At 43.0% G+C, this 11,497-nt stretch overlaps 1 protein-coding gene across 1 annotated transcript in view; it reads left to right on the forward strand.

Moving 5' to 3' along the window:
• Positions 1–280: 280 nt before the first annotated feature.
• LOC143284252 (GH3 domain-containing protein-like) overlaps positions 281–11,497 on the forward strand; it is an 11,718-nt gene continuing 501 nt past the window's right edge. Inside the window, exons 1-6 of the mRNA XM_076590932.1 lie at positions 281–442; positions 3,804–5,023; positions 8,274–8,401; positions 10,388–10,548; positions 10,984–11,075; positions 11,314–11,497. The exon at positions 11,314–11,497 is cut by the window's right edge and continues 501 nt beyond it. Coding sequence (XP_076447047.1) covers positions 421–442; positions 3,804–5,023; positions 8,274–8,401; positions 10,388–10,548; positions 10,984–11,075; positions 11,314–11,497 — 1,807 coding nt within the window. The 5' untranslated portion in view covers positions 281–420. The remainder of the gene's footprint in view (positions 443–3,803; positions 5,024–8,273; positions 8,402–10,387; positions 10,549–10,983; positions 11,076–11,313) is intronic.

Here is an 11,497-nt window from a genome sequence, read left to right on the forward strand (position 1 = left end):
ACAGACAGACAAAAACATATAATGTGAAAGAAAATATAATAATGAAATATCTCGTTTTTGTTTTTTTGTTTTTTCTCCCAGGCAGAGACTATCTGAAATCTGCGGCAGAGAAAGAGAGAGGGAGAGAGAGAGAGAGAGAGAGGGGCAGAGACAGACAGAAAGACAGACAGACAGACAGACAAAAACAAATAATGTGAAAGAAAATATAATAATGAAATGTCTCGTTTTTGTTTTGTCTTTTCCCCCCAGGCAGAGACTAACTGAAATCTGCGGCAGGGAGAGAGAGAGAGAGAGAGAGAGAGAGAGAGAGAGAGAGATCACCTGGTAGCGAAGCACCACATAGAACATCTTCCTTCACTCTAGAGCTGAAGCCCCCCACTGCCTTCATCCACAGCTGAGAGGAACCAACACCTGCACGCGATGGACATACTGACATTCATTGGTAAGCGTATTTGTATTTGTGTTTGTATTTGTATTTCTTTTTATCACAACAGATTTCTCTGTGTGAAATTCGGGCTGCTCTCCCCAGGGAGAGCGCGTCGCTACACTACAGCACCACCCATTTGTTTTGTATTTTTTTTCCTGCGTACAGTTTTATTTGTTTTTTCCTATCGAAGTGGATTTTTCTTCAGAATTTTGCCAGGAACAACCTTTTTGTTGCCGTGGGTTCTTTTACGTGCGCGAAGTGCATGCTGCACACGGGACCTCGGTCTATCGTCTCATCCGAATGACTAGCGCCCAGACCACCACTCAAGGTCTAGTGGAGGGGGAGAAAATATCGGCGGCTGAGCCGTGATTCGAACCAGCGCGCTCAGATTTTCTCGCTTCCTAGTCAGACGCGTTACCTCTAGGCCATCACTCCACTAAGTGACATCATGTAACAACAACACCACCAATATATATATCTTTTAACTGAAGAAAGTGAGACACAATAAGATTATACGTTTAGAAGCTTTCTTGAAGTCGAACAAGGGCTACAAAATTCCAGATGGCACTTCAGAGCAGTACAGATGCTCTTTCTTTGTCAAGACCATCGAAGAATGGAACTACCTGGAAGAAACAGCAGTCCAGGCCAGTACTGTTGCCGTATTTTCAGCAGCAATGGGCAGTTCTGCAGCCCCCCCCCCACTAAAACTAAAACTCATACTGCACATTAGTTAGTCAGTCTAGGTAGGTGGGGAAAGGATGGGGGTGGGTACCTTTTGTTTTTTTGTTATAATTTGATTTTGTGGGCTTGGCACTACCTTGTGTAGGGTCACGGCCGGTAATGTACAGGCTTGCCTGTATGTGCAAAGCGAAAAGCAGTAGCGATCCGGCAGCTCCATACCTAGCTAGTCCTTAAAAGTTTTCCCCCCCTTTTTTTTGGGGGGGGGGGGGGTGCGCTCTCCCTGTTTTTCCGTCGCAGTATAACCAAAACTGGTTCGGCGACGTACAGATCCAGATCCAGAGCCAGCCATGTGACGTAAAACAGCTTCGTGACGCACGCAATACTACGTATCATCGCTATTCTCTTCTGCACTGACTAGCTCCTTTTATGAAACACGGTTCCTAATATGAAACACGTAATGTGTTTCATAATAGAACCATTACATTTTTCATATTAGGAATAATGTAGGCACTCTCTACCATACATGCTTTAACTCACTCAGTACGGCCAGTCCTCTCTTCTCCTCTACACAGACCCCTCGGATGTCCAGTGGGTGTCTGAATGACCCAACCTTGAGCTTCCGTCGTCAGAATTGTGGTATTCTTTGTCAACATTCACCTCTTCAGTATAAGAGCGTTCCGCTTGCAATATTTTGATGATGGTAATTGGGATGAAACGCTGTTAACGTCGTCTCTTTCGCCGTTCGTATGGAAAGAGTTAAAAAAAAAAAAATTAAAAAAAAGAGAGAAAGAAAAGAAAGAAAAGAAATTATGCATCAAATGCTGCCAAAACTTCTAAGTGACTGGACTGTATAATCGTGATATTCATCTAAAAATGTTCGTCACGTTTACAAAATGATCTTGGCAGAACAAAGAAATTTTTGCTTACAACGTCACTATCGTACTTGCGGTCGCCATCTCGTCCACTGACCAATGGGCACTAGTACTGGGGGTATTTCTTGTTTACTCTACTGCCGGATTCTCGAAACTTCCTCGTTTACATCGTTTGACCGGTTCTCTCTCTCTCTCTCTCTCTCTCTCTCTCTCTCTCTCTCCTCCATAAAAGGCGCTGTTTAATATTTGGTGCTTCTCCGCTACAGCCTACCAAATTTAATGGCATGAAAAATAATTATACACAATATTAATCTTTGTTGTGTGTTGTTGTTGTTGTTGTTTTCCAGCCTATGTGAACACAATATTCATCTTTGTTGTTGTTGTGTGTTGTTGTTGTTGTTGTTTTCCAGCCTATGTGAACACAATATTCATCTTTGTTGTGTGTTGTTGTTGTTGTTGTGTGTTGTTGTTGTTGTTGTTGTTGTTTTCCAGCCTATGTGAACACAATATTCATCTATGTTGTGTGTTGTTGTTGTTGTTGTTGTTGTTGTTGTTGTTTTCCAGCCTATGTGAACATAATATTCATCTATGTTGTGTGTTGTTGTTGTTGTTGTTTTCCAGCCTATGTGAACATAATATTCATCTTTGTTGTGTGTTGTTGTTGTTGTTGTTTTCCAGCCTATGTGAACACAATATTCATCTTTGTTGTGTGTTGTTGTTGTTGTTGTTGTTTTCCAGCCTATGTGAACACAATATTCATCTTTGTTGTGTGTTGTTGTTGTTGTTTTCCAGCCTATGTGAACATAATATTCATCTTTATTGTGTGCTGTTGTTGTTGTTGTTGTTGTTTTCCAGCCTATGTGAACACAATATTCATCTTTGTTGTGTGTTGTTGTTGTTGTTGTTGTTGTTTTCCAGCCTATGTGAACATAATATTCATCTTTGTTGTGTGCTGTTGTTGTTGTTGTTGTTTTCCAGCCTATGTGAACATAATATTCATCTTTGTTGTGTGCTGTTGTTGCTGTTGTTGTTGTTTTCCAGCCTATGTGAACATAATATTCATCTTTGTTGTGTGCTGTTGTTGTTGTTGTTGTTGTTTTCCAGCCTATGTGAACACAATATTCATCTTTGTTGTGTGCTGTTGTTGTTGTTGTTGTTGTTTTCCAGCCTATGTGAACACAATATTCATCTTTGTTGTGTGCTGTTGTTGCTGTTGTTGTTGTTTTCCAGCCTATGTGAACACAATATTCATCTTTGTTGTGTGTTGTTGTTGTTGTTGTTGTTTTCCAGCCTATGTGAACATAATATTCATCTTTGTTGTGTGCTGTTGTTGTTGTTGTTTTCCAGCCTATGTGAACATAATATTCATCTTTGTTGTGTGCTGTTGTTGTTGTTGTTGTTGTTTTCCAGCCTATGTGAACATAATATTCATCTTTGTTGTGTGCTGTTGTTGTTGTTGTTGTTGTTTTCCAGCCTATGTGAACACAATATTCATCTTTGTTGTGTGCTGTTGTTGTTGTTGTTGTTTTCCAGCCTATGTGAACACAATATTCATCTATGTTGTGTGTTGTTGTTGTTGTTATTGTTGTTTTCCAGCCTATGTGAACACAATATTCATCTTTGTTGTGTGTTGTTGTTGTTGTTGTTGTTTTCCAGCCTATGTGAACACAATATTCATCTATGTTGTGTGTTGTTGTTGTTGTTTTCCAGCCTATGTGAACAAAATATTCATCTTTGTTGTGTGTTGTTGTTGTTGTTGTTGTTTTCCAGCCTATGTGAACACAATGTTCATCTATGTGGTGTTTTTCTTTTTTCCCCCAAAGTCTGTGTGACGGCCTTCGTCACCACGGCCCTCGCCCTCCTCCTCACGTGGGACATCCGTGCCAAGCGCGTGCAGTCCCAGCAGACCGTGCTGCAGGCCGTGCGGCACTACGTGGGCGTCAGAAGTCTGCAGGTCATGGGCCTGTTCTTCCGCAGGAAGCTGATGAGCGCCACCCGCCACGTGGAGGACACCCAGGCAGCTTTCCTCATGGGTGTTCTCCATGAAAACGCCAGCACCAAGTACGGGGGAGAGAAAGGGTTTGAGAAGATGAAGACGTATGAAGACTTCAGGTCCGGACAGCCCCTGACCCGCTACGAAGACTACGCTGACTACGTTCAGCGCATGATGGACGGGGAGAAGATGGTACTGACACGTCAGCAGCCCGTCATCTTCGGCGTGTCGTCAGGAACCTCAGGGAACAGCAAGATCATCCCCATGTTGAAGAAGCAGCAGACCATGTTCTTTCTGCACGTCGTCTCCGTGTTCTACGGCTGTCTGCTGGAGGCCTTTCCCCAGGTGAGCAGCAAGTTGAAGAAGACCCTCAAGATCTTTTTCAACCCCAGGTGGAGAACGTCCAAGTCAGGCATCAGGATCGGGCCCAACTCCTCCACGCCGGCCTCGCAGAAGAACATTCTGCATATGTACTCCACCCCGGCGGCGGCCTTTGACATCCTGTCCGAGCCGGACGCCGTCTACGTCCACCTCCTATTCGCCCTCAAGGACCGCCACCTGGGGATGATCGAAGGCAACTTCGCCTCCCTAATCTACAACGCCATGGTCACCCTGAACAGATCCCTGCAGCAGCTCCTGCATGACATCCGCCAGGGAACTCTGAACGCCGACCTCAACATCCCGGCCGACATCCGTGTGGAGCTGGAGAAGCTTCTTCAGCCTGACCCCACCCGTGCGGAGGAGATCCAGCGGGCGTTTGACGGAGGGGTGACGGGCGTGTGCAGGAGGATCTGGCCGGAGCTCGAGTTGATCCTGACCGTGGACTCCGGGGCTTTCGCTCCCTACGCGGACAGACTGAGGTCCACCTTCTGTCGCGGGGTGCCCATCTACTCGGCGGTGTACGCGGCCACCGAGGGTCTGACGGGCATCAACCTGTGGCCCGGCCAGCAGCCGTCCAGGTACCTGCCGCACCCTGCCCTGCAGTTCCTGGAGTTCATCCCCGTGGACAGCTGTCACCTGGACCAGCCCCGCACCCTGCTTCTGCACCAGGTACAGAGGGCAGCATACACACACACACACACACACACACACACACACACACACACACACAACACACACAGTTGTCTTTCTTTCCTTGTCTGTCTGGGTCGTCTTTCCTTGTTCCTTGTTCGCTTTGATATTTGCTCCTGTTGTGAAGTGTTCATGTATGTATGTGTACCATGTATTCTTTGGCCTGTCAAGCCCAAACCGACGCTGCGCCAGCAACATCACCCACAGCAAAGCTCCATAATCTCCTGAGACTGACGGATGTCTACTACTGCTACTACTTCTTCTCGTGGATACTTATATAGTACACTATCCAGAAATCTGCTCTGGGTGCTTTACAAAAACGCTTTTGTTAACATAAAACATTACATCTATGTTACATACACACACCAAAATGTGACTACACACACACACACACGCGCGCGCGCGCGCGCGCGCGCACGCACGCACGCACGCACGCACACTGCATACATACATTTTAACATACATGTGTATCTAACAGCTACCCTGACACATACACACACATAGGCAGGCACAAACTTACATAAACACACGCACACGCAATACACATTCATATACATGCATGTAGTTATGTACACATACATATGTATACACACATAGTCAAGCACAGATAATGCAAAAGAAGTGGACCTGCCACAATTGAACTTACTGCTGAGGGAAAAGGTGAGTTTTGAGACGAGATTTAAAAGATGCTAGGGAATCAGAATGACGGAGGCTATCAGGGAGCTTGTTCCACGTCTTTGGCGATTGAAAAGAAAACGATCTGTGTCCATATGTCTTACTTCTGACGTGAGGTATCCTGAGAAGTCGAGTATCAGAGGAAGAACGGAGCTGGCGAGACGGGGTATAGATATGGAAGAGTTCAGAAAGATACTTGGGGCCAGATCCGTTGACTGCAGAAAAGGTCAGAGTGGATAGCTTATAGTCTATTCGATCAGAAACAGGCAACCAGTGGACAGACTGAAGGAGAGGAGAAATATGGTCAAATTTAGAAGCTCTGCAAATGAGTCTGGCAGCGTTATTCTGAATTCGTTGGAGTCTGTCTAACAGATATTTGGGAAGGCCGGCCAAAAGAGAGTTGCAGTAATCCAATCTTGAGAGAACCAGATAGCATACAAGTGTCTTGGTTGCATCGGTTGAGAGATAGTGGCGGATAGAGCTGATTCTACGCAGTTCCAAATAGGCAACTTTACAGATATTCGAAATGTGCTGTTGGAAGGAAAGAGACTGGTCTAGGATTACACCAAGACTGCGAACAGAAGGAGAAAATGAAACGGGTGTGCTATTGATCAGAACAGAGTCAGGAAAGGAAGGATGTTGACGAAACTTCTTTGGACAGGTTATCATAAATTCAGTCTTATCATCATTTAGTTGCAGCTTGTTGAGAGTCATCCAGACCTTTAGGCCAGCAATGCAGTCCTGTGTTTGAGTCATCAGTGCATCAAATTCAGCTATGGAAGCCGACCGATAAACTACTACTTATGATTATGATTATGAAAAAAGATTATAATTGTCATTCTTGAATGGGAGACAGAGTTGTCTTTCGTTCTTCCTAGGATCGTCGTTCTTATTTACTTGCCCCGTTTTTATGTTTGTTCCTGTTCTGTATTAATTCATCAAACAAAAAACAAAACAAAAACAAACAAACAAACAAACAAACAAAAACAGAAGAAAAGAAACAAAAACAAACTGACAACCCCCCACCCCACCCACCCCTACCCCCACCCCCCCCCAAAAAAAAACAACCCCAACAAACAAAAAAAGAAAAGGCGACGACGACGATGATAACTGTTATTGTTGATGAAATGGGGATCAGAGAGTTAGATTTCTTTCCCTTTTCCCTTGCCCGTTTTAAAAAAAATTTATATATATATATATATATATATATATATATATATATATATATTTGTTCCTGCTCTGATTTTTTTCTTTGTTATTATTGTTGTTGTTGTTATATTTTGTAGCACAACGTGACGGTGGAGAAAATTAATTCCTTCATCATATAAAGAAAAAAAAAAAGACTTTACGAAGGTTCTCCCATAACACAAGGCAGTTGCAACTTGTGCACGATAATATGAGATAAAATATTAATTGTTCCATCTTGATAAATTGACGAACATATTATCATGTGTGCCGTAACATACCTATTCTTTTATGTTATCATGAAGAGAAATATTAATGCATTGAAAGTGCATAGGTTATCACGGGGCCTTATGAAGCTTTTCGTCAGTCCGCTTTACACACTGCAGAATCTTCCTTCAACCAGGTCTTAATATGGAGAGTTACCGCTCTTTACTATTTGTTAATTAATCATTTGATCTCCTGGCCTCATTGTTTATTAATTTCAAGTCTTAAAACCACCGAGGCAACCATGTGTTTGTTCTGTATTGTCCGTGTGTTCTGTGTGGCTTGTTCAGGATTAAAGACGCTATGCCAGTCTAGAAGAAAAGCTAGTTTGTGTTTGCACATTTCTTCTCTCATTACTGCTGTGTGCATATGTCAAGTGATCGGTATATGGACAGGCCCGGCGCTTCCTTTTTAGGAAGTGTCTGGATTTGTTCCAATGCACCTGTGTGCCAGATGAATCAGTAGCGTAAGCAGCATTGATCAGAAGTTTGTACCTTGTTTATGGAGAGAGTTACCACCCTTTTCTACAGGTCTAAATACCCCGGGCGCTCAAACGAAAAGACGTCGTACTGTTTTTGACAAAAGGAAATGTGTACCCATTTATCTTTCTTTCTTTTACGTTGTTTTTTTTTTCTCAAAACTAATCCGGCTGTGTTTTGAAACAGTGGGGCGAACTAATGAATTTGAATTTTCAAAGACAGCAACCAGGATGCCATAAGAAATATTTACCTACAGAACCCAGCTATACTTATTCCACTATTCTTGATAAGAAGGAGTTGGTTTAATGTCCCGTCATATCAGTCTCAGTATCAGTATCAGAATCAGTACCAGTATCAGTAGCTCAAGGAGGCGTCACTGCGTTCGGACAAATCCACTGTCACACATACTGGTGACTAAACTGTAGATATCAAGTCGAAGAATAAACTTTCATGATAATTATTTTGATTTTTTTTTCTTATTTCTAATGTTAAAAAGGATATTAATTGTGTTTCAAAGCAACATGTCCGAAACTTTACTAACAAAACTGTGTGTGTGTGTGTGTGTGTGTGTGTGTGTGTGTGTGTGTGTGTCTGTGTCTGTGTGTGTGCGCGCGATCTGTCATCAGCTCAAAGAAGGCGAAGAATATGAAGTGGTGCTCACCAACGTGTCCGGTCTGTACCGATACCGGGTCGGAGACGTGGTGAAAGTAACGGGATTCTGTAATCAGTGTCCCATTTTCGAATTCCAGTACAGGTATGTGCCGTTTCGTGCACTGTGTGTGTGTGTGTGTTTGCTTGCTTGCTTGCTTGTTTGTGTGCACTCTGTGTGTGTGTGTGTGCGCTCAAATTTCGTTCCCATTGTTGTGTTCTTGAATCTATAAGCCTCAAAACATGTCAAAATAAAAACAAAACGCATTTTTCCGTGTTTAAAAGAAGCTTTTTTTTTCTTTCTTTTTTTAAAAATTTTATTCCACGAATGTTTGTCCATGTTATCGCGTTTTGAAGAACTCCAAATACATGGCTATCTGTTAATCAAAGAAGGGGCGTTGTTTTTGGTCAGACATTCCCTGCAGACATATTCACGGGCTTCAGTTAAAAAAAAAAAAAAAAAAAAAATCCCTCGTTATTTCACCAATGTCTCAGCGTTATCTTACTTAATCATGACTGTCTTCCATCTCTCATCATAAAATCGGCCATTTTACGTTATTTTACATTATCATGGCCCTTTTTCCCGTTTCTCGATACAGAATCGTACATATTTTTCCAGCGTTGTATTACATAATTATGACCCTTCTTCCATTTCTCATTACAGAATCGGCCATATGTTAATTTCCGTTGTAATACATGATCATGACTTTTCTTCCATTTCTCATTACAGAATCGGCCATATGTTAATTTCCGTTGTATTACATGATCATGACTTTTCTTCCATTTCTCATTACAGAATCGGCCATATGTTAATTTCCGTTGTATTACATGATCATGACTTTTCTTCCATTTCTCATTACAGAATCGGCCATATGTTCCGTTGTATTACATGATCATGACCTTTCTTCCATTTCTCATTACAGAATCGGCCATATGTTCCGTTGTCTTACATGATCATGACCTTTCTTCCATTTCTCATTACAGAATCGGCCATATATTCCGTTTTCTTACATGATCATGACCTTTCTTCCATTTCTCATTACAGAATCGGCCATATATTCCGTTGTATTACATGATCATGACCTTTCTTCCATTTCTCATTACTGAATCGGCCATATGTTCCGTTGTATTACATGATCATGACCTTTCTTCCATTTTTCATTACAGAATCGGCCATATATTCCGTTGTGTTACATAATTATGACCCTTCTTCCTTCTTCTTCTTCGTTCGTGGGCTGAAACTCCCACGTTCACTCGTATGTATACGAGTGGGCTTTTACATGTATGACGGTTTTTACCCCGCCATGTAGGCAGCCATACTCCGCTTTCGGGGGTGTGCATGCTGGGTATATTCTTGCTTCTATAACCCACCGAACGCTGACATGGATTACAGGATCTTTAACGTGCGTATTTGATTTTCTGCTTTCGTATACACACGAAGGGGGTTCAGGCACTAGGAGGTCTGCACATATGTTGACATGGGAGATCGGAAAAATCTCGGCCCTTTTACCCACCAGGCGCCGTCACCGAGATTCGAACCCGGGACCCTGAGATTGAGAGTCCAACGCTTTAACCACTCGGCTATTGCGCCCGTCGACCCTTCTTCCATTTCTCATTACATAATCTGACGGTTTTTCCAACGTTGTATTACATAATCACGACCCTTCTTCCATTTCTCATTACATTTCTCAACGTTATCTTACACAGCTGTATGAGCCATCTTCCATTTCTCACTACAGAATCGGTCAGTTATCCAACATTATCTTACATGATTATGATCCATCCATCTTACTCTTCCGTTTCTCGTTAGAGAAATCGCGCGGTTTTTCAACGTTATCTTACATGATTGTGATTTATTTATCTTTCGATTCTCATCACATGATCGGACAGTTTTTCAATATCATTTACATGATTATGATCCATCCATCTCCCATTAATTTCTCATTACAGAATCGTACGTGTGTGCTTTGTTTTTTCAGCGTGATTTTACATGATTATGGTTAGATTATCATTCAATTTTCATCACATAATCGGACAGTTTTCCGATGTTATATTTCATGATCGTGACTCCTCTTCCTTTTCTCATTGACAGAATCGGCCAGTTTCTCAACGTGCGAGGGGAGAAAACTTCGGAGTCTCTTTTCTACGAGACGTTGTGTGAAACGGTGGCACAGTGGTCAGGTGTCACCTTAGTGGACTACTGCTGTGCTGAAAGCGTTCTTGTGGACGATACAGACTTCAGGAGGCCTACAGGTTGGTGGTGGAGTACGGAAAAAAGAAAGTTGTGTGTGTGTGTGTGTGTGTGTGTGTGTGTGTGTGTGTGTGTGTGTGTGAGGGGTTATTGTTGTGTTAGACGGGAAGGGATGTGGGTGGATGGTGGGTGAGAGAGAGAGAGAGAGAGAGAGAGAGAGAGAGAGAGAGAGAGAGAGAGAGAGAGAGAGAGAGAAAACACTTAAATGTTTAATGTCATTAGCTGTGTTTAATGTCATTCAGTGTTCAGTGAGAGAGAGAGAGAGAGAGAGAGAGAGAGAGAGAACACTGAACTCTTTATTGTATACACCCAAACAGTGGGAGTGGGTAGTTGGGGTAGGCGGTCAGGGAGTGGGGTAGACATTGTAGCAATGTTGAAATCACAGAGAGAGAGAGAGAGCGAGTTCAAATTTTCATGTTCCCTCTCCGACTCCACAGAATCGGAGAGTTATGCCCCCTGTTACCATGTCTTCTTGGAGGTGGAAACTGAGGACGGACTCGCTCTGCTGTCGGAGGACCAGAAACGCATGGTATGTAACGCCCACTCGTTCAGAGAGAGAGAGAGAGAGAGAGAGAGTCAGAAAATGACAACCCGACAGCAATATGCTTATCTTGTGTGTGTGTGTGTGTGTGTGTGTGTGTGTGTGCCTCTGTGTGTGTGTGTGTGTGTTTGTGTGTGTGGCTCACTTGTCCGAGTGTGTTATATGTCCGTACGTGTGTCTGTGGTAATGTATTAACAAAAACATGGGCTTTTTTTTTTCGTGACAGATTGACGAACGTATGTGCGCAAAATCATACGTCTACTCCTCCTTTCGTGTCAAGGGCAGCATTGACGTCATGAAAGTGCACATTCTACGTCATGGAGCCTTTCAGGACCTTCGTCAATATGCCCTGCAGAACACAGAAGCGTCTTCCAACCAGTTCAAGGTACCACGAGTACTCAAGCGGAGAA

The sequence above is a fragment of the Babylonia areolata genome, chromosome 7 (assembly GCF_041734735.1).
Source record: "Babylonia areolata isolate BAREFJ2019XMU chromosome 7, ASM4173473v1, whole genome shotgun sequence".
NCBI classification, from domain to species: domain Eukaryota; kingdom Metazoa; phylum Mollusca; class Gastropoda; order Neogastropoda; family Buccinidae; genus Babylonia; species Babylonia areolata.